At 42.4% G+C, this 24,275-nt stretch overlaps 1 protein-coding gene across 1 annotated transcript in view; it reads left to right on the forward strand.

Annotated features, from left to right (window-relative positions):
- Nucleotides 1-9,812, forward strand: part of MSR1 (macrophage scavenger receptor 1) — a gene marked incomplete at both ends in the record, with an annotated part of 30,648 nt that extends 20,836 nt beyond the window's left edge. Inside the window, 2 exons of the mRNA XM_084625752.1 lie at nucleotides 8,237-8,419; nucleotides 9,679-9,812. Coding sequence (XP_084481878.1) covers nucleotides 8,237-8,419; nucleotides 9,679-9,812 — 317 coding nt within the window. The remainder of the gene's footprint in view (nucleotides 1-8,236; nucleotides 8,420-9,678) is intronic.
- Between the last annotated feature and the right edge of the window lie 14,463 nt (nucleotides 9,813-24,275).

A 24,275-nucleotide genomic window follows, 5' to 3' on the forward strand; every position in this document is an offset into this window, starting at 1 on the left:
ATAACAAGAGAATGAGAGACATTCAGAATATAAACTGTGGTTAGTCAAACAAGACCACACATTCCACTCAAAAGCATAAAGTTAAAGTGATTAAGAGCAATCTGTACTTCTGTTCATATTTCAGCGACTGAGAATCAAATGGTGGAATACAGTCTATTTTGAAATATAACCATACTCTTGCACTGTAGTGCAAACGTCAAATATAAGCTTGTAACATTGCAAAATACCTCTCACCCCCACCTGTTTCTACAAGGATTTCATTTCAAGCAGAAGGGCAATTTTAAACCTTGCTTTATTTACTCAGATTGATTACCTTTGTAAAGAATATACCCACTCAATTAACAACAAACCTCCACAACTAGCTCCTATTGACCGGTTTACTGTACAGAGGATAATTCATTTACGCCATCTGGCTGGAACCTCTAACCTACAGTCTCAGTAATGGGTCTTGCCTAATTTATTTTCAGGGTCAGTATTTCCATGATGTAGATTCAGCAAGCATAGCCTTTGTTTCTCCTTGGGCTGACAGGTATGTTTCTGCACAAGAAGTCTGGAACCTCTCGCCCAACTGGAAATGGAGCCTTTATAGCTAGTTAAACCAATCCACGTGTCAGCCAAGCTGTGCTCGTTGCAGGATGAGGTTGAGGGTGGGACAAAAGTACGTCACTTCTGTATTCCTCCAATCCTTGTGTTTGCAGGGAGCGAGACTGTCCGCTGGCATAAATTAGAGGAATCTTAGTACTTAATACTGTTTTAATTGACTGCTTACCCTAACATCAGCAGGGGCAATTGTGTCAGCCAGGGATCACCAGAACCCAGCTCCTCCCTGCTCTACATGTCATCTATACTGACAGGGGTCAGAAGCAGGAGGCAACCAGTAGTTACACTAGCTGCATTGTAGACAGGGATTCCACTGCTGGGATCCTGTTTGTGCCACTCTGATGGCACAAAATGTCACAGTTACAGAGTAACCTGTCCCCTTCCTAGTCTCTCTGTGTACACCCTTCATGCCTCAGGCTTTTACCTGTCTGAGGGTGGAATCACACAATTCTACTCTGAGATCAGGCCCTGGACTACAGTTCCTGGTGTATCTATAGTTCTTACCCTACAGGTCCAACTGAATTCAGACACCTGCAGTTCTTCCTTTCAAGAACCAGTGAGCAGTGGCATCTAGTGAGAAAACAGCCTTCTTAAAACAAACTACAGTTTGTGTTCACAGTAGGAACAAAGTATTGAGAGAGAATTTTAAAAACAGTCTATATGCATGTCTATCTTACCCACTGGCTTACCATCCTCTGTCGATAACCTAGCCAGGCCTAACTTCTTCAGACACTCCCAGTGGGTTCCAGTGTCTCTCTGGCTCCCCGGAACAACTACCTCGCTCTTTCTTCAGAGTTCCTTTTTTAAACTCCCCCATGGTATTCCTGGGCCATTTCCTGTCTGGGCATGTTCTCTTTACAGCTCTCAAGCGTTTGCAGTGAAATGGCTTATCTTGTTTTTTTTTGTTCCCTCCTGCTTGTTTTTTTTTTTTCAGATAGCCCTCCAATATATTCATACATAAACAGCCCAATAACCAGGCCAACATACAATACTCATAAATTATTACAGAGCGGCTCCTAATCTGTCACACAAAGTTCACATAATGTGGTACATGATGTTGTCCTCATTTTGGTTTTGGCTTGTATAAGCACCCTGCACTCAGAACTTTATGAAATTCTTAGATCTGCAAAACTGGGCTGGCAATCTCATGTGAACAACTTTTGTCATAGACCAATCAGAAACAATCCGTAAAGACTGGAAATCTCAGGGGGACAAGCCTGTTCTTATGCAAATCCAGCCAAAGTTGATCTGGAGATTGAGAGAGATCAGACTTTGCCCATGGTATTTTGTTGCTTCCAATCTGATCTCAGCCAAAACCCATAAGTACAAAGCTAAAATAAATATTAAAAAGTTAACCAACATATCTGAAACTTCCAAAAAAAAGTTCAATTCAGATTTGGAGGAAAGGTTCCTGGGGAGGGACAGGAAAGTCCTTTAGCCATTTTTGTTTCCCCATCCTCAATGCAGGCTAATGTGTCATAAGGCTAAGAAGTGACTGTTCAGTATGACATAGAACATTAAACAATAAACCAGAACTTGGAAGCAAGAACACTGAAAATGTAGGAGTCTAACCAAGGTCATTTGAGGAAAAAAACCCAAGAGAGAGGTGACCTCTGACGTTAACAGTAGACCTCTTACCAGATCACAAATCCAGGTGTCACAGTCTGAGTATTAGAGTAGACCTTATAAATAAAGGGGTGGGGGAGTTGTGTGTGAGCAAAAGACCCTGAACAGATTTCATAGCAGAGGGCAGAAGCCATCAACAGAGGACAGGACAAAAATGTCAGACTAATAAAACAAAACATTATTGTAAACACAGGATAAAACATGATACCCAAAAACTGCCAGTGAGACATCTTATAGATCATGGGAGCGGTATAAGAACCTGAAGACAACAGAAAAATAAAACATATTGAAGATGTTACACTACAAGGAGATTTAGGGACCTCCAATATCAGGGTGTTTGTCAAAATTGAAGTAGTTTGTAATTCTGGAATCTGAACAACAGAAGGGATTCTTCTTGCCTTTTAAAGGAAAGCTTTAGTGATCACTAATTAGTTTTAAAAAAGGAGTACTTGTGGCACCTTAGAGACTAACAAGTTTATTTGAGCATAAGCTTTCGTGAGCTACAGCTCACTTCATCAGATGCTCACAAAAACTTATGATCAAATAAATTTGTTAGTCTCTAAGGTGCCACAAGTACTCCTTTTCTTTTTGTGGATACATACTAACACGGCTGCGACTCTGAAACCTGTAATTAGTTTTAATACTTTAGATAAATAATTACTAAGAGCTAGATCATAGGTAGGAAAGGGAGTGCGGAGCTGCCCTCTGTGCTTGCGTGGCCCATATAAAGGCTAGGTAGAATCCCAGTCCCTCCTTTCAGGAGAGCACAAGGACTTCTCTTTAATGTGTGGAGCAGAACAGGGGAGATAGGAGGGAGGGAGAATGGGCAGACTTCAACTGGACTCCTCATGGGTGCAGGAATCTGGCTACACAAATCTGATTGTAGGACTGGGGCCTTAGTTAGCAACAAACAGCTCACATATCAAAAAACACAATCCAGGTTTTTTTAATCTCTGGATTTATACATATACATTGGGGGAGGCAGAAGGTGAGGATCATCAAGTCACAGCATTTTTGTTAACCTTTTATTTAAGCACCTGATCCTAGAATTGATCCAAATTCAAACCTCCATAAACTGCTCTGGAAGTTCTGTGCAACATCTGATTTCAGATTTGGCTGTGTGTATTTCCTTGTTTATTTTTTATGTATAGTTCAATACCAAAATATTAATAATCAAATAAAGGAAAGTATGTAATTAAAATATGGTCTAAAAGAGTTTAAATCAATTTGTTTGCAATGCAAAATGTTATCCTGAAAAATGCAATTACAACTCTGTTTACAAGTCACTAGTAACCTTTTTATTAAAATCTTTAAGAGTATGGTAATTGGATGATTTTCTTTCACAGTATGGTGGTGGGAAAATTCACTAATTCATATCCTGCAGTTTAATGTCTGACTTGTCACCTCTCTGGAACATGCACTTAGAAAATCTCAAAGTATCTAATTATAGCACCTGCCTTGTTCAGTGTTTTGTGATCCATATACAAATGTCTCGACTTGCTGCGTAAAGAAATCTTCAAAAGAAAAAGGGTTTAGGGAAAGCTTAAATCAGCATCCTTTGGTTTCTTCCATGCTGTGACATTTATCTATGGAGTTAAGTCATCACACAGTAATAGCTTAGCATACAGCGTGGGCTAATTCTATATTTAGTGATGCCATGAACTAATAGAGAGAGATTCAAATATTTAGAAAAAGTTGTTGACTGATTTGAATGACTAAAGCTTATGTTTTCACAAAGGTTAACAGGAAGATCTGTGCTGTTATAGATACCAAATCCCAGTTCCATTTAAATTTTAATGGGGTAAGACGAGTAGATCCTACCTGCAGAGGGGAGCCGATTTTTGATGAGTCACCCAGTTCTTCTGAGACCTGTTTTAATCATAGAATTATAGAATATCAGAGTTGGAAGGGACCTCAGGAGGTCATCTAGTCCAACCCCCTGCTCAAAGCAGGACCAATCCCCAATTAAATCATCCCAGCCAGGGCTTTGTCAAGCTTGACCTTAAAAATATCTAAGGAAGGAGATTCCATCACCTCCCTAGGTAAAGCATGCCAGTGTTTCACCACCCTCCTAGTGAAAAAGTTTTTCCAATATCCAACCTAAACCTCCCCTACTGCAACTTGAGACCATTACTCCTTGTTCTGTCATCAGCTACGACAGAGAACAGTCTAGATCCATCCTCTTTGGAACCCCCTTTCAGGTAGTTGAAAGCAGCTATCAAATTCCCCCTCATTCTTCTCTTACGCAGACTAAACAATCCGAGTTCCCTCAGCCGCTCCTCATAAATCATGTGTTCCAGTCCCCTTATCATTTTTGTTGCCCTCCACTGGACTCTTTCCAATTTTTCCACATCCTTCTTGTAATGTGGGGCCCATTGTAGTGTAATGTCACCTTCAACTTTATTCTAGTTCATCCAGTCCACTTAGCACAACATAATCCTGGAAAGATTCCAGAATGCGCCTAAAGGAAGTGGAGTAGCAGCGCCTGTTCCCCTCCAACTTCATGTGCCTCACTCTAGAAACAAAAATCCATATGATTTCCATGAAACCAGAAATAAAGCCTAAGACTTGTAGTGATTTACAGATGTCCAGATAAAGAACTTGCTTATTGGTTGGAAGTGCACATGGACCTTCGGGTCAGCATAAGACTGGAATTCCTCAGGTTCATTTTTCTTAGACAATGCCACAGACAGACTAGTATCCAATCTCTTCTAACCACATGGAAACCATGGGTTTCACCTGGGCTATCTCTGACCCCCATGCTCAGATGTCTCTCACATTCTGGATGGTTTGCAGTCTTGCATGAAGACTCTATCATCAAAAAAGATGACCGCTGTATACAATAGATAGCGGCCACAGGACAGATTCTCCACTGCCTTGAACCTTGTGTTGGCATTTATAGTCTAGTTCAAAACAGTCCAATATGATGTAATAACCAGGAAAAGCCTTACTAAGAAGGATCCAGTGATGTGAATGCAAGCAAAAACCTTGAGCCAAGTCATCAGTTAGTTACAATTGAACTGTACTAGATAATATCTAAAAAGAAATTGGAGCAAGTGTAAGAGAATTAGATATGGAATGGCCAGCTAAGCATGTTTGTAACAATGGGGACATAGGTTAATGAGTCTGCAGCCAGCATTTTAAAGAGACTGTGTCACTTTAAGATTGAAATAGAAACTGATCACAGGTAACGACTCTATGGGCCTGATTCTCCTGTGTTATAAAGCATTGGGTACAAAGGGAATAACTATTACTGGAGATTTAACAGCGTAAGCAAGGGGAGAATCTGGCTCTGTGACTGAACAGTGGGAGCTGATAGGCTGCATATTTGGGATTAAATAAAACGGTTGTATTTGAGGAGCGTTGCATGAGATTCCTTTTATACCATTTACATGGCATATGGCAGGAAGCCTACACAGTGATAGTTTACATGCACAGTGTGGCTGACACTAAGGCAGGCTCCCGGCCTGCCCTGGCCCCACACCACTCCCGGAAGCAGCTAGTGCTTGCAGAGCAGGGCAGGGGTGCGTTGGCCCCTTCCGGGAGTGGCATGGTGATGGGGTAGGCAGGGAGCCTGCCTTAGCATCAGCCACGCTGTGCTGCCAACCAGGAGTCACCGGAGGTAAGTGCCTGAGCCCCCTCCTGAAGCCAGCACCCTGAAACGCCTCCTGCACCCCACGCCACAGCCCTGAGCCCCCTCCCAGAGACAGCAGCCCATACCCGCTCCTGCATCCCAAACCCCAGAGCCAGCACCCCCACCCCCTCCTGCACCCCCACCCCCTGCCCCAGCCCTGACCCCCCTGTCCCAGACCCATCCCCCTGTACCTCTTGCACCCTAACACTTTGCTCCAGCCCAGAGCCCACACCCCGCACTCCCCTCCCACACCCCAACACTCTGCCCCAGCCCACAGCCCCCTCCAGCACCCAAACTTCCTCCCAGAGCTTGCACCCCTCACCCCTCCTGCCCCAGGCTCAGACCAGAGCCCCTCCTACACTGCGAAACCCTCAGCTCCAGCCCAGAGCCCACACCCCCTCCTGGTGAAAGTGAGTGAGAGTGGGGGTGGGGGATGGAGTAAGTGGGGTGGGCCTTTGGGGAAGGGGCGGGGTCTTGTAGAAGGGGCAGGGTAGATCTTGGGTTGCCCTTAAATTCAAAAAGTGATCTTGGACGTAAAAAGGTTGGAGACCACTGGTTTACATTATGTCTACCTTTAAGCAGTATTATCAATCTCTCACTTTTATGAGCTGAACGGATTTACGGCGCACATGCTTCTATCTTTTATGAGTAGATTGGAATATTATGAGATGAACCATGCTGCAAATACCCCTCCTTAACGGCATGCTAAAGATAGATGAATAGGCCCACAATGCTTCATAGTAAAATAATAATTCATTTTGGTTGAGTTAATGAGGTGGTTTCATAAAACAGATGCATTATCCTCAAGATGATGTTCTGAGATTCCAAAGAAGTCATCTCCGGCAAAAACATTTTTTTCTATAGTGTTTCTAAAAAAAAAAAAATCCAGCTAAGAAAAACGCAGAACATATAGTAAATAGAAGGTCCCCAGTACTCTTCACTGTTACTTGAAAGTATTAACCCTAACATTAAAGAACAAGCACTTTGTGTTAAATAAATAATAAAAAAACCTCCAAGCATTAATGCTCATATGAGGATCACTCTCAGCTTTGGCAGTGTCATATCATGCAGTAAGTGAGGAAGTGTCTCAGGAGGTAGCTATTCAGGGCTTCTAGTTCAAGACAAAAATTGTGAATTCCACCTATAAGCCAGAAGGAAGCCAATGCAGATCCTGGAACACTCATGTGACATGCAATGTGGGAGGCACTGCTTACCACAGCTGCTGCTTGCACCATCTTCAGTTTCCAGCTGGATTTAAGGTGTAGGTCTGGGTAGAATACAGTGCAGTAAGCTATCTTTGTGAGAAAAAAGCATAGATAATGGTAATAAGGTCTGCATGCACAAGAGAGAGTTGCAAGAATATCGGGGGGGGGGGGGGGAACAGCTGTGTTGCTCTTTGCTGTTACCTGATCTAACAGAAGTTGGGAATCTAATCAAACCTCCAAATTGTGAACACAAACACATACTTGTCATGAGAAGGGCAGAAATAATCCTTAGCAAGGGATTTTCTCTCACCTATGCATTTCACTTCTGTCTTATCTTGATTAAACCTCAACCAGTTAGCATTCTCATCTGTGCCTAGTCTCTACAAGACACTGGACAGGAGGCTAAGCTGCACCTACAGACAAAATGGAGACCAGGAGCTGGGCACCAACAGCATACTGAAAACATCATATTCCCCATCTCCTCACTCACCCTTTGAACAGCCTTATATTGCACAAGATGGGTAGCAAAATGGAACCCAGGGAAAGCCCAAATGAGAGCATCCTGAGAGGGGGAAAAAAAGCCATTGCACAAGCCTGGTCTATGGGACTACTCAGACAGGAAGGAACAGAACAACAATGTCCACTGGTGAATTGACAAAGCCTCATAGATCAGCAGCATCAAAGGCAGTTGACAGATCTAATAGTATGGATACTTGAACTACACCAATTGCAAGTAGCTCAACCACATACATAGTACTGTACCCAAATTAACAAAGATCATGGAAATCCATTGTAAGAAGATTAGCAAGAAGCATTTGCAATTCTACATTTTCATCGGCAAATGGTGATGTCATACTTTACACTTCTATAAGATTCCATCCAAGGACTACAAAGGCATCAATGATTCAAATTGCCCAGCAACTCATTGAGTTAGGCAAATATTATCCTTCATTTTACAGGTTTTGAAACTGAGACATAAAGAGGCTAACTGATTCCCCAGTGTCACACAGTGAATTTCAGGAGCAGTGACAGCACCCCCAACTCCTGACCTCCATGCCTGCATTCTAACTCTTTATTACATATGACTGAAACCCACTGAAATATTCCCTGTATGAACCATGGTATCAAGTTTGTATCTAATCAGACCCTACCTTTATTTTCTCCGCTCCAGCTTCCAGTATTCAACTTGTAGGAGGACATGTTCCTAATGAAGGTAGAGTGGAGATTTTTCATGCTGGAGAATGGGGTACTATCTGTGATGACCACTGGGATATTCGTGATGGAGCAGTGGTCTGTAAGAGTCTGGGGTATTCAACAGCATCTAGAATTCACAGTGGTGCCTATTTTGGACAAGGTACTCAAACGAATTTTTAAATTCATATAGTCTAGGTATCCTTTATATCTCCCCCCCATGCACCCTCCTGCCCCCGAATCACAGCTAAAGCTGGGTAGCTAAAGAACTGTTTATGGAACAGTAGCAAGATAAGATACATACAATTAATTGGATTTTCAAAGCCATGTTACTGATTTTTAGGAAAGTAAGTTAAAGGGTGCATTTAAAAAATAATGATAAAATAACTGTTTTACTAAGAGAAAAGGACAGACAAGTAGAAATTAACCATCTGTTTTATCTACAGCAGGTTAAGTAGTCAGTCCAACCCACAAGGAGTATTCTCCGAAACATGGCATTTTACTCAATGTTTTGATTATATAAATAAACTTTATAATTATAACTTATATTTAAAGTGTTTATTACAATTATATAATGCATATTGATGTGATCAGTCATATAGATAAGTTATAATGTAATTATTGTCACAGTATCTGAGAGCCTTTCAAAGAAATCACAACCAAAATGGACCAGATTTTAAATTATTTTCTTCTCTACTGTTTCCCCCCCCCACCTCCACTGCCCAGGACTACTACTATTTCTCTCTCCCACCACACACACACACACATATATGTGATAGATATAATTTGAACAAATCCTTTTACGCCTAGGAATCTATGGAGTTTTTTTTGTGATCTTCATGATCATCACTCATGACAGCCACAGAGAGAGATCAAATCCTCAAGCTCCAAAACCCAAGCACACCACTACTTAAAATGAAGAAAATTTTCCACAGTATAGGGTCTATGACAGACTTTCTCAAATCCTGACATCACTGGTGAAAAGAAAAATATATGTTTCCAATAGTGAAGCTAAGCTTCATAGTGGGTACCAAGTGGGTCAGTCATTTCACAACCAAGGTAGTGTGCTCTGTATAAAGAAACCTAAATTAATTAGACCCATTGCAATTAATACCCAAAATTTTAGAACCATCTCCCAATCAAAGAATATTTTCCAAGTTTCTGGATTTTGGATGTCAACTTAGTTTGGTTATAGGGAAAAATAGGTGTCTTTAAATACTTTAACACACCCCATTTTACCAATTTTACTGGGATATTTATTTAATCTGTGGCATTTTAAATTAAGTCAAGTGTTATATTTAACTATGTTATACCCACCATCAATATTCCTGGTTATTATATATAAGATGTACAAATATTTAGTTTCATGTAAGAATTATCCTTCTGAAATATATATGAGATAAATTATTCTTAACATTGCAGGTACTGGTCAAATATGGATGGATGAAGTTCTTTGTTTTGGCTATGAAACCTCTGTTGAAAATTGTATATTTAAAGGCTGGGGTGTGACAGATTGCAAACATGATGAAGATGCTGGTGTCACTTGTAAAGTTTAATTCAGCCTTCAGAGATGCATAACTCCCACTGAAGGTAATGAGCATATTATGCATATGTAATAGGTATATAAGGACAATAATAGATCTTAAATGTCAATAGTCACCTACTGCAAGCTCTCAGAGTTAGAGAGGTATGAATCTAAAAGGATATTGAAGAAACTAAGGTTCTGATTTTGTAGGCACAGAGGCTTACTGTTAAGCTTGAAAGTAGTCCTGCTGAAATAATTAGGATTCTTCACATGCTTAAAGTTAAGCACATATATGTGTGTTTGCAGGATCAGGGCATAATTTACAGTCATATAGGCTCAAAGAATACAAACTAGTGGGTCAGGACTGACCATGATGATATGTTAAGCAGCCATTTAATAGTTACGTAAATAAAACATAACTAGATGACAAGGACACTTCACTGAATTAAGGTCCTGATTCATGGAAATACACATACTTAACTATAAGCATACAAGTTCCATTGTCTTTAATGAGATAAGAATATGCTTATGTAATGTCTTAACAGAGATGCTTTCGTTAATTGAAGACTTTCATATTATTCTATTTTTATGTGTTTGACTAATAAAATTAACCTGAAGACTTTTTACAACACTGTGGAATGTGCATGTTTTTCCCCTCTGTAAAATTAGCATATTTAAAGAGAAATCTTTGGTACAGAAATAAATGCAAGAGAATCAAACAACTGGAAAGCATAAGGGAGAATTAAACAGAAAGAAATCAGGATGAATTAAACAACTGAAAGCATGCTCTGGGGCCAGATTAGTGGGTGCTAATTCAACCTGGGTACTGGCATTTGTAGTGAACAGACCAAGTTCAGAAGTGGGAAGTAAAGTGATGTAAATTAAAATGTCTTTTCACTTACTTAGCCTCCCTTATATTTCCTTATATCGTCTCTATTGATGCATAAGTAAGTCTAAGAGGATGTAATTTATGCATTGAGAACACTTTACTTTTCCCATATATTCAGATGATCTTCTCCTCTCCTATTCCCAGTTTTGCACCCAAAAGTGACCCAAAAGTTTTGATTAGCTGCTCCTGCTGAAATGTCACTTTACCTTATTCTGGAGCTTGGAATGCTCTCGTTGTACCTTACTGTAAGAGTAAATCTCAATTTTGACATTCCAGATTTCCATTGTCATTTTACAGTGCTGTATTTCCACTGATTTCAGTGGAATTATGGCTGATTTACACTGTGAAGAAGTCAGTAGCTTCTGGGTCATTTCGCTTTGAAAGTGGGGCAGACAAGTCCCCCACTTAGCATAAGATTGTTCCTAAGAATCTTGGCATGTGGGGTGGGGGAGGATGTTCCTAAGGACTGAGGATGGCTAAATAAGAAGTGAGTGAATAGGGCCTGAGTTTAGGGTTCATAATAAAACAAAATCCATTCATCTCATTTCAAGATTAATTATAAAGCTTTTGCACAGCATTAATGCTAATGGGCCTGTAATGGGATATATTAGGTCCTCCAAGCAGCCTAGAGCAGCTGCGTGGGACACAGCCAATCAGAAAGAGCGTGCAGGGAAGCAGCCAATCAGGGCTCAGAAAGCTTGTATAAAAGGGCCTGCTGGGACTAGGCAATCAGTCTACTGGCAAGACTGGACAGAGCAGTTACTGGCTGTAGTCAGATGAGTAAGGACAGTGCTCCTGGCTGGTTGCAATACCTTGACAGAGCAGTTGCTGGCAGGGACAAGTGGGGGAGGGGAGGCAGAAGCAAGGAAAGTCCTCCTGGCTGGCTGTGGGAATGCAAGAAAAAGACTTTAGCCCTCCGATAAGGGTGAAGGTAAAGCTGAAGGAGCTGCAGGGAAGTGGCCCAGGGAACAGTACCATAGAGTTAAAAGGAGCACAGCATGTGGCTGCTATTTATAGGGTCCCTGGGTTGGGACTTGGAGTGGTGGGCAGACCTGTGTCCCCCCTCCCACCAGCCACTAGGGAAGTGGCCAAAGCCCTGAAGAAGGGGAGTTTCCACAGGCCCCAGTGAGCGGGCTAAAGACCCCGAAGAGGGTAGGCATTTGTAGACTTTGATATCCCCGCAAGAAGGGGAATGAACTGGAGAGCTGGGTCCAGTAAGACTTGCTACCGAGTGAAGAGTGTCCAGGAAGGAAGCCCTGGGGGCACTGCTCCATTCCAGAGCAGGGACCATTTGAGAGAGAGCGAGAGAGCCCAGAAGGGGCTGAGACAGTTTGAATCAGCGTACTGTGATAGGCCCTATGGACTAGAACTGACCCCAGGGATAGGGCTTCAGACAAAAGCGATACTGAGTGCACTGAGATAGGCCCTATTGAACTTGTACCCTGGAAGGGGTCTGTTTTGTTTTGCACATACAGACTGTGTGTGACTTGGCCAGAGGGCGGAGTCACTGAAAACCTGCTCAAGACATTAACTGCCAACAGGGCCCACCACAAGCAGCACAAAGCAGAGAGTATAGGCTTGCACGCAGCCAGCAGGGGCACTCCTGGGACATTAGTGGCTCCGTCACAGAGCGAAATACTCTGCTGGTGCAAATAGGAATTCATTTGAGAGAATTTGGAAAGTGTTTTCCTCAATTGCTGCAGGAATTAGTGGCTTAGGCCAAAGGAGTTATACAGACAAATAGAGAGTGTGCTTGAGAGGCAAGTAGTTAAAATAAACAGGATACTATTTTATACCTATCCTGAAGACAAAGAATTTCAGTCCCCTGGGCTGGCAGTTAAACAATTTCACAACCATTATACTGACTTCTTATTCCCCCTCCAAATAGCCTGAAACATAAAGCCAAAGCTATGGCGATGTATGGTCATAGTGTTTTATCATGTACAGCACTGACTGACCACTGAATGTGTCCTTGGTGCTATATGAACAAATAAGGAGATACAGAGCTTCCCCAAGGAGCTGCAATCTAGGTCAGACACAAGCAAACCAGCTCAGACACAGAAATAACTGAGTGACAGTACAATGTAGGGAATCTTTACAGAGGTTAAACTTGAAAGGCTTTATAGAAAAACATGTATTTTAAGGAAGGATTTGAAGGAGAATGAGACTGGTGAATTAGAAAATGTGCAGAGAAGAAGAGACATGGTAGACAGCAGTAACCTCATCCAACACCAATTGACTGTAGCGGACATTGGATTGGACCTTTAAAGAAGTAGTTTTTTCAGTCAGGGGCAGCACAGAAGGCAGCACAACATAAAAGCCTTTTCAAAGGATAATAACATAAAGATCAGGATTAAAATCTGTGGTGGAGGAAAACTTTTCTGTTTACCGTAATAATCATCTACTAGCTGTGGTAAGGGGGTGACAAGGCAATTACAAAGAGCAGGATAAATAAGCGTATTCTAGGTGTCCTAAAAGCAATTACATGTGGTCACTATACTCAGTATAACTTCTTGGCTCCTGGGTTTACTTTCTATGTATAGGAAAAACAACAAATAGAGAGAAAATTGACATGCCAGGTTGTGTTTTGATGGAAGACGAAATTCCCTTCAGCTATCTTTTATCTGTCTTTTTTCCTTATGCTTCACAAGCTACCAAGCCTGAATGGAACACAAAGGTTTCATCATATTATACATTTTTAATCTCTTTTCGGTGCTGTGTTAGTATAAAGTTGTTCCAAATCCATTTGTTAATCATCCATTAATAACCTCCCTGACATTAATTCAGTCAAACCTTTTCAGAAATACATTTTTTGCCTCAAAAGAGATATCTTTGGTGGCTTACATTTAAATAATATCCTGTTTTAAAACTATTTAACATTAATCAGATAAATTACTGGTTCCCATTTTATTGTGAGGCTGCAAAAAATCACCATTAGTAAAAGATTTGGTAACAAAGGCTAAAGCATAGCTATCATTATCTATTATTCAGAATAATACTGGGTCATTTAATGAAGCAAGACCTACTGCTTCTCAGAGAATGAGCTGTTGTCTTTCTGGGCCAAATTCAGAACTAAACTAAAATGCATCTAAGGGAGAATACGCTGGTGAAACTGATACCTTCTTCCAGACTCATTCAACTTTAAATTACATTACTTTCCACTTCACTAGGGACATTTCATTTATGCCCTCCACCACGTCACTAAAGCTCTCATGAAATGATCTGCCCTATCCAATTGCATTGAATACCTTGAGAAGAGCACATATTTCTGTGAGGTATCCCAGCCTAATTTACAGCTGTTGCGAGCAAAGCTGCTGATATTAGGAAGGATGTCCACAGTCCCTAATATACCTTATACACCATTACCCACAACTCAGAACACTTATTACTCTTTGCTTAAAGCTTTTGAGACAGCTTTTTGCTTCTACTTTTAATTATTATTTAAATAAAGAAAATACAGAATAATACAAATGACACCCTCACTTATCAATGGTATTGTGGAAAAATGATATTGACAAGTCGGATAGCCTGTTAGCTATAGTACATATAGATATAATATCTCCATTGTTTGTCACTGTTCTGAGTATACTACTGTACATACATAATGTTATATTCAAATTTGGTACAGGTCAGGGTGACCTGGGTGTCTTGCATAGTCTGGATTTGATAAATGAGATATTTTGATACTGTTGTAAAATACCATGTCAAACTCACAATCCAGTTTATCTGCTTCACTGCCAAGAGCATTAGCTCTGCTGTTGCTGCATGGGTTTTTTTCTCCCTGAAGACTCCAAGTTCTTGAAGAAGTTATCACACTGGAATCAATTGTTCTGTCAGCATTCTCTTTTAGTAAGTATGCAAAGATATTTTATCCAGCTTCTGCAGGTGCTGCTGATATCAGATTTATTAGCCAGCTGTTGTCTCTCTTTACGCAATTACAAAGTCAGAGGAAACTACAAAGGGGCAGGAGAACACCCATGGTAAGCAATGGTGCATGCACTGCTTTTCATTACAGGGATGGGGGAAGGAATGCTGTTACAGCTTTAAAAGAGACACAGATGTTAGATTTAGTAAAGTCTAAGGCCTGGTCTACACTGCGGGGGGGGAGGGGGGGATTGATCTAAGTTAACGTAGCTGAAGTCAACATACTTAGATCTACTCACCACGGTGTCTTCATTGAGGTGAGTCAACTGCTGCCGCTCCCCCGTCGACTCTGCCTGCTCCTCTAGCGACGGAGGAGTACAGGAGTCGATGGGAGAGCACTTGGGGATCGATTTATTGCGTCTAGACTAGATGTGATAAATCAACCCCCACTGGATCGATCGCTGCCTGCCGATCCGGCAGGTAGTATAGACATACCCTAAGAAACACTGCTGAATCTCTTTGCTCTATTACGGTGTTTTAAAACCTTTTTTTCATGTGTGGACCCCAAAAATATTACAAAGGGAGGTGTGGACCCCTCTGGAAATCCGCAATCCACAGGTTGAAAAACTACCACTCTATTGTAATTAGAGCTAGAGAAAGTCAGCTGAGAGGCCTGGAACTGTATCTACTCTGGGGCTCAATATGGTTGCATATCCCACTTCTGCAGAAGATCATTAGATCCTGGACAGCAGAGGGCACAAGAGAAAATACTTTGATGAACCCTTTACTTCAACTTTTTTGCATCCATTTGCTTAGAGAAAGAAGTAGTCTTGTATGGGTGAGACATACTGGTTTTTAACTCTTCACTGGACAGGAATTATGAACCATGACTACCTCTTCCTTCTCATTCACTTTCTCCTTCTTTCTTTGCCCGTTGTACTTTGAAGACCAGAACCTAGCCTGTCCTAAGTCCCCAGCACTGGCACAAGGGGGACTAATAGCTGCCCAAGCAGGCAACTGAGGATTCTCTTCTTTAAAATATGCTCCACACCACGCTCTTCAATCTCTGTCAGAATATAGATGACAAGTAGTGGTGTGGCTTAGCTACTCATGATTCCCAGAGACATAATGAAGTCTAAGACCAGGTTTACACTAAAAAGTAAAAGTTACACATTGCTCAGAGGTGAAAAAGACGCACCCTTGAGCTGCATAGTTAAACTGACCTTACCCTCCGGTGTGGACAACACTAGGCCAATGGACAAATTCTTCTGTTGACCTAGCTACCACCTCTCAGGGAGATGGATTAACTCCAGCAATGGGAGATCCCCTCCTGTCACTTGTAGTGAAGGTCTACACTGAAGTACTACAGCAGTGCAGCTGTGTCACTGTAGCAATTTAGGTGTAGACGTAGCCTAAGCATCCAATAAAAGCTGGCACAACTTAGAATCAGCTCCAGGATTGGGGGAGATAGGGAGAAAGACTTTAGAGATCCACTTCTGTACCTCTCCCCAGTAGCAGTGCCTCAAACACAGTCTCTAGCTGTGTCAGAACTGAGTCCTGTGTCTCTAACAACCCTTCCACTCCAAAGAAGTCCAAGAACCTATGTCAAAAGAAGCAATTATAATATACAAAAGGTGGCAAGGGTCAAAGCTGTCCCCCGATTTGGATAGATACATCTTAGCTTTCTTTTCCCTTCTTTTTTTTTTTTTAAAAAAAAGACTTGAAAATTGAAAGTGTTGCTTACTTTCACCATAGCTTTCCTAAGTGCTTCTGAATTTTCTGCTAAAATATTGCTGATACCTGTAATCTCCTACAGGAAACAAATATATGAGAAAAAAACTGAGTAGGGTGGTTTGATTTTTTTTTCCTTTCCTATTATTGACTATTATATTTTAAGAAGGGACTCCACCTCCCATTGTCTAATTTCTCCTTCTGATCAACTCCTGAATTTTTAATCCTGGGTTTCTGACATTTTTTTGCCATGGCAATGATGGTGGTATCACCAATTCTGCAATATAAATAAGAGTGATGATGTGTGAGGCAGCAAGCCTTTTTCAGACACAAATTGCTTCAGTGATAGCAACATAAAATGTAAGTGAAGGGCAGCCAGTGGACAAATATGGAGGAACAGGGGCTGAGGCAGAGATAGGGTGCTAGACAGAGGACATAAGGGGGAGGTAGAAAGAGATGGAAAAAGGCAGAGTTAGCTGGGAGGTGACAGGGTGCCAGTGTTATGAGTGGGGACTGAGAGTCGGAATGTCAAAGAGATTGAGGGGGCAAGTAGGATACTGTGAGGCTGAAGGGTTTGGGCGGGGGTAGCTCAGCTGTCACCCCTCCACATCTCTTCATGACTGGTTGCTAAATTGATGTGCCTCCACTTCCCTCTGGTGTTCTTCAGTGTATTCCAGCCTTAGGAGTGGCCTGACACTCCAGCCAAGACACAGGCAAGGGCCACAGAGTCCTTTAACATATCCAACAAAAATATAAAGACAGCTAACTTTTCAGCCCCAACTGGGCTCAGGTGGTCACACACACACCCTCAGCTATAATGCAATGTCCTCACATCTGTCTTCTGTCAAGAGGGTGCACAGTTCTCCACCTTTCTAGGGTTTCAGGTTTCCCTCAGGAGCAGCCTGTCTGCCCTTCCACCAGACCTCCTTACCTTCTCTCCCAACTAACCATCTTTCTCCTCTTTCAAGTCCATCCCCTTCACCTGACTACACCCTCCTCAGGTGCAATTAGTGAGGTTACTAGCTCTCTGTCTCCCTCAACCCCACTGACGTCTGTGTAGAGTACACAACTTTTCACAGGGGGAGAGAGTGAAATGAAAGAAAGGAGAGGTTTTGGGGGTGGGGGGCAGAGAGGTCTTCGGAGAGCCAAGGGAAGGGGGGAAGCCTGAAGCAGAAGAGGAGAGAATTTGTCCAAAGACAGAATCAAGCTCTATATCTATAAATGCAGTCATTTTAGGAAAGAGTCAGCCATTTATATGGTCAAGTAAAACAAGATATAACTAGAGTTAACTTCCTGGGATTCTAGATGGGGTGGGATCTGAGTTACTACACAAAATTCTTTCCTGGGTATCTGGTTGGTGAATCTTGCCCATATGCTCATGGTATAGCTGATCGCCATATTTGGGGTCGGGAAGGAATTTTCCTCCAGGGCAGATTGGAAGAGGCCCTGAAGGTTTTTCACCTTCCTCTGTAGCATGGGGCACGGGTCACTTGCTGGAGGATTCTCTGCTCCTTGAAGTCTTTAAACCATGATTTGAGGACTTCAATAGCTCAGACATAGGTGAGAGGTTTGTCGCAGGAGTGGGTGGGTGAGATTCTGTGGCCTGTGTTGTGCCGGAGGTTGGACTAGATGATCATAATGGTCCCTTCTGACCTTAGTATCTATGAATCTATAAACACCAACTGGGAAATTCTGAATTGAGGGTGAATAAGTTAGCATTACTTGTGCCTTCTTTAACTTGAAGATTTAAATCACTGTACCCAACCTCCAAATCCCTCAATTTCTCTTCCTTTCTCTCACAGAGTGTGAGGGAATCCCCAGGGTACAACCTGGAACTGTGGTACCATGGTGCCCCTTCAACTCTCTGGCCTGAGCTGTCTCTCATGATGATTTGTTAGTGACAAGCAAGAATCCTCTCCAGGCACTGTGATCACTCAGTCAACAACATGCAGAGACACACCCAGCTAAATTGCATGAATGCTCTAAGCCACTCATGACCTATACAGAGGGAGACACCACCAAAGCCTGCCCAGCCTTGCACCCCCAGAAATGTCCCATCTTACACTGCTCAAGGCCTTCTCTTGAACAATGCATGCTCATTAATTAGTTCGCCACTTCATCGAAGGATAGTGGACATATACCAGCCTTTGTAATCTGAGCAGATTCCCCAAGCACTTTAGACAAACTCATTGGTAAAGATAAAAGATTAAAATAAATTAACTACAGAAAGATAGATTCTAAGCGATTATAAGTGGTAGGTATAAAGGTCAGAGATAGGTACATAAGAAAATTAAAAGTAAACATGCATTCTAAATCCTAAACTTTCAGACTAAGTGAGCTTTAAATCAAACAACTTTTCTCACCCCACTGGATGTTGCAGGCAGGTTTCGGTTCTTAATACACAGGCTGAATTCCCTTCTCAGCCTGAGACCAGTCTCCCCAGTTCAAAGTCTTTGTCTTCCCAGAGTTCTTGTTTTCTTCAGAGTACTTGGGGGAGGAGAGAGGTGGTCTTATGGTGCCACTGTCCCTTATTTTATACTCTCAATTCATGTCCCAGGGAAAGATATTGGCCCAGGCATGTCCTGGTGGGCCTTGCTGAGTCGGAGAGTTGAACAATCCTCCCTCTGTGGTGCTTGCACCACTGTATCTTACAGAATTGTAAATCTCTTGTTTACAATTCCCCTGCTGGTCAATGGCTCGTGGTGGTCACTTAATGCCCATTTGGATGTGGGTCACCTCCTTTGTTGTCATTGGAGAGCTAGCTGTGGGGATCTCCTGGACACAGAACATATTTCAATTTCAACCATATAGCAGACTATCATAATTCTATATACAATGATGATACACATATTTTGACAGAACAATGAATTTCAGAAAATCATGCTCTTTCATATGATACTTTGCAAGGCATGCTTTGAAATACCACAATCAATGATGAATATGAGGGCTACAGGATGATACTTTGAGGTACAGTGCGTCACACTGAGTCCTTTATTTTTTCTGCCTTTTTTGTCAATGGGCTTAAACTTCAGCAGATCCTAATGTCTCACTAAAACACATTGAAGACTACACCTCAAATTGGGGATTCCTATGATCAAAGTCACCCCTCAGCCATATGTGCATCCCTCCCATCACTGTAGTGAGTGTTTATATTGAAATGTTATAGCAGCACAGCTGCAATGCTGCAACTGTGCCACTGTAGCAGTGTAAGTGTAGACATAGCCTAAGGATCCATTAAAAACTGGCATAACTTTGGTTCATAAGACCACCTTAAACTCCTTAGCTGAGGTCAGAAGTAATCATAAACTGAGTAGTGTGATTCTTGTTCCCTTTTATGCCTGTCATAGATTCACTCCACAGTTTGGCCTGATGGTAAACTTAGTTTCCAAGAGGTCCAGAATGGCAATAGGAGTGGTGGTTGTAAATCAGGATTAATGTTATTGACAGGAATCCATTTGAATATACCAGATTTAAAATCAGCACTAGGAACTCTTCACTTCCAAAGTCAAAATAGGCTCCCAATATATTTTTAAATTATATGATCTCATGTTACAAGAAGGAAAGTGAAAAATTGTTCTCCTTAACTTCTGAGGATAGGACAAGAAGCAGTGGACTTAAATTGCAGCGAATGATTGGATGTTATGAAAAACTTCCTAACTGTTAGAGCAGTTCAGCAGTGGAACAAGTTGCCTAAGGAGGTTGTGGAGTGTTCTTCATTGGAGGTTTTTAAGAACAGGTTAGACAAATCAAAGACCTGTCAGGAATGGTCAGGTTATTCGTTAGTCCTGCCTTTAGTGCAGGAGGCTGACCTAGATGACCTATTGAGGTCCTTTCCAGTCCTACACTTCTATGATTCTATGGGCATTGTTGCAGAAAATATGATAGTCTATTTCTTTTTTGAAAATACAGCACACTAAAAACTGAAATTCCATACTTTAAAAAAATTGTGATAATCCAAAGCTTTAAAAGTTCCACACAGACAGTATCATGGGGGAAAAACATGGGAGATGCAAATAAGTATGGTACAAAATATACAAATGATAGACTTCACTAAAAAGAATTCAGGGAACAAGAATGTAGAGAACAAAGTGAGTCATATTAGAACTCTCCCTCACACATACAAACTGAATACAATTTAACTTTGCCTATAAAAGTTTCTTTTGAGTTCCCTTGGGTACTGGAGTATTCCACTTGGAGGTAGGGTTAAGATTCCCTTTGGTATTGCTCCCCACCATACGGTTAGGCTGTAACAATGCTGGTTCTGGTGGGACCCAACTGAGAGTGCCAGTTCAGGACAAATTGTTTAAAGCAGGGCAGTAACAGCCCAAGGCTAGAGTTTCTTTGCACAGCAAGGCAAACCAAACCAGTCAGACAGAGAGGACTTTGGTTTTACCCCACTGGCTAACCACAAGTCATACAAGCAATTCCCTTAGACACTCCAGTTTCCCAGTATCACCACCAGTGCCACTCGGTATGGGGATAAATGGTTATCAAAAACGAATATCCCAGTAAAAGAGAAAAAATGGTTCTCTCAATCCCAAAGGACCAAACCCCAGACCCAGGTCAATATACAAATCAGATCTTACCCACAAATCATGCTGTTGCCAATCCTTTAGAATCTAAAATCTAAAGGTTTATTCATAAAAAGAAAAAGATATAGATGAGAGCTAGAATTGATTAAATGGAATCAATTATATACAGTAATGGCAAAGTTCTTGGTTCAGGCTAGTAGCAGTGATAGAATAAACTGCAGGTTCAAATCAAGTCTCTGGAGTACATCAGCAGCTGGGATGGGTCTTTCAGTCCTTGGTTCAAAGCTTCATTGTAGCAAAGTTCCTCCAGAGGTATGAAGCAGGACTGAAGACAAGATGGAGATGCGGCATCAGACTTTTATAGTCTTTTCCAGGTGTAAGAACACCTCTTTGTTCTTACTGTGGAAAATTACAGCAAAATGGAGTTTGGAGTCACATGGGCAAGTTCCTGCATACTTTGCTGAGTCACAAGGCATATCTGCCTTCTCTCAATGGGTCAGTTGTACAGCTGATGGTCCTTAATGGGCCATCAAGCAGGCTAGGCAGAGTTGACACCAACTTGTCTGGGGTGTCACCCAGAAGCATAGCATAAGTTTGAAATACAGACAGAAAAGAGCCAATATTCATAACTTTAATTACAAAATGATACACATATATAGACAGCATAATTATAACCAGCAAATCATAACCTTGTCTTAGACACCTTATTTGATCCCCTTTATACAAGATTTCATGTGACTACAAGACTTTGGTTGCAACAATGATCTACACAGTCCCAGTTCATGTCAATAATGTCACATAGGGTTCCCTGGTTTAGGGCACGTGGCACTAGGGTTAGGGTTCTTCTGGATATGGTACCTGAAGCTAGGGTTAGGATTCCCTTGGGAAGAGTAATTGAAGCTAGAGTTAGTGTTCCTATGGTCAGAGCTCTCTGCCTTAGGGTTGGGGTCCACTGGGTAGAGAGATACTGGTAGGGTTCCTATGGTAGATTACTTGCAACTGCAGTTAGGCTTCCTATGGGAAGAGTCCCTGACCAAGGGTTAGGGTTTATATAGGTAGGATACTTGGAGCTAGGGTTAGAGTTCCTATGGGCAGGGCTCCCCAACCTAGGGTTAGGGTTGCTATGAGTATGGTACTTGGAGTTAGTTTTAAGGTTCCTATGGATACAGCTCCCTGACGTACATCTAGGGTTCCTAAATGTAGGGTACTTGGACCTCGGGTGAGGGTTCCTATAGATATGACTCCCCACCCTAGGGTTAGGGTTCCTAGAAGTAGGATACCTGGAATTAGCTTTAAGGTTCCTATGAGTAGGGCACCTGGCCCTAGCATTAGGGTTCCTTTGAGTAGGGTGCTTGGGGCAAAGGCTAGGTTCCTAAGGGTAGGTTACTTGGAACTAGGCTTAGATTTCCTGTGGGTGGGGTATTTGGAGCTAGGCTTATGGTTCCTATGGGTAGAATTCCCTACCCTTAGGGTTAGGGTTCCTATGGAAAGGACTCTCCACCCAAGGGTGAGGGTTCCAATGGGTAGGCTACTTGGATCTAGGGTTGGGCTTCCTATGGGTAGTGTACTTGAAGTTGAGTTAAGGTTTCTATGGCTAGGTTACTTGGAGATAGGCTTCGGGTTCCTATGGGTATGTTGATGTAAGCTTAGGGTTCCTATAGGTAGGATACTTGGAGTTAAGGTTAGGGTTCCTATGGATTGGTCTCCCCAACCTCTGCATAGGGTTCCTAAATATTGGATACCTGGACTTAAGGTTAGGATTCCTATGGGTAGGGCTCCCTGCCCTAGGGTTAGGTTTCCTTTGGGTAGGATACTTGGAGCTAGAGTTAGTGTTCCTATGGTTAGGTCTCCCAGCCCTATGGATAGAGTTGCTTTGGTTAGGGTTCTTGGTGCTAGGGCTAGTATAGGTAGAACTTTTAGCCCTAGGGTTTGGGTTCCTAGGGGTGGTATCCTTGGACTGAGGGATAGGGTTCCTATGAGTAGGGTACTTAGAGCTAGGGTTAGGTGGCCTATGGGTTGGGCTCCCTACCATAAGCTTAGAGTTCCTATGGGTAGGGTACTTGGCACTGGAGTTAGGGTTCCTCTGAGTAAGGCTCCCTGCTCTAGTTAGGGTTCTTATGGGTAGAGTACTTGGAGCGAGGGGTAGCGTTCCTATGGTTATGATACGTGGAGCTAGGGTTAGAGTTCCTAGGGGTGGGGTCCCCAACCAAGGATTAGGGTTCCTAAGAGTAGTGTCCTTGGATTTAGGGTTCCTAGGGGTAAGGCTATCCCCCCTAGAGTTAGTTTTCCTGTGGTTAGGGTGCTTGGAACTATTGTTAAGGTTCCTATGGACAGGGTACTTTGAGCTAGAATTAGGGTTTCTGGGGGTAGTTTACCCTGCCCTAGGGTTTGGGTTGGTAAGGGTAGTATATTTGAACTTATGGTTAGGCTTCCTATGGGTACAGTACTTGGAGCTAGCGTATTAGTTCCTATATGTAGGGAGCCCTATCCTTGGGTTAGGGTTCCTATGAATAGGGTACTTGGAGCTATGGTTAGTGTTCCTATGGCAAGGTCTCTCCACCTTAGGTTTAGGCTTTCTATGGGTAAAGTACTTGGAGCTAGGGTTGGGATTCCTATAAGTAGGGGACCTGGCGCAAGGATTGAGGTTCCTATGGGTAGAGCTCCCCACCTTAGGGTTAGCATTAGTATGGATAGGGCTCCCCATCCTAGGGTTAGGGTTCCTATGGGTAGGGTATGTGGACCTAGGGTTAGGGTTCCTATGGGTAAGGCTCCATTCCTAGATTTTAGGGTTCCCTTGGGTTGGGTACTTGGAGATAGGGTTAGGGTTCCCTTCAGTAGGGCAATTGGAGCTTTTGTTAGAGCTTCTTTGGGTAGGGTATCTTGAGCTTGGATTAACGTTCCCTTGGGTAGAGTACTTGGAGCTAGTGTTTTGGTTACCTTGGGTTAGGGTTCCATCGGTTATGGCTCCTCTCCAGCATGGTAGGGTTATTATGGGTAAGGATGTGGTGCTAGGGTTAGGTTTCCTCTGCTTAGGGCTCCCTGCCCTAGGGTTAGGTTTCCTCTGGTAGGGTTACGAGCACTAGGGTTTGGATTGATATGCATAGTGTACGTGGAGCTAGGGTTACAGTTCCTAAGAGTAGGCTCCCTGTCTTGGCTTTGGGTTGCTATGTGTAGGGTTCCTGGAGCCTGGAATGTGGCTATAGGATAGCACTGTGAGCTAGGGTTAAGGTTCCTATCGGTAGTGCTCTTTACTTTACCCCTAGGAATGGCAACTCCTGCTCAAAGTATCCTAAGCCTAATGCTAGCTGCACTACCCCTAGGAAACATAACCCCTGGTAGGGTGACCGACCCATAGGATAGCTAGCTAAGGCTCCAAGTAGCCTACCCCTAGGAATTCTAACAGTAGCTACAAAAACCCTACCCATAGGTACCGTAACTCTTGACAGGGACCCCTACTCATAGAATACCTAGCTGTAGC

The sequence above is a fragment of the Lepidochelys olivacea genome (genome assembly GCF_965140295.1).
Source record: "Lepidochelys olivacea isolate rLepOli2 genome assembly, chromosome: 4".
NCBI lineage: Eukaryota > Metazoa > Chordata > Testudines > Cheloniidae > Lepidochelys > Lepidochelys olivacea.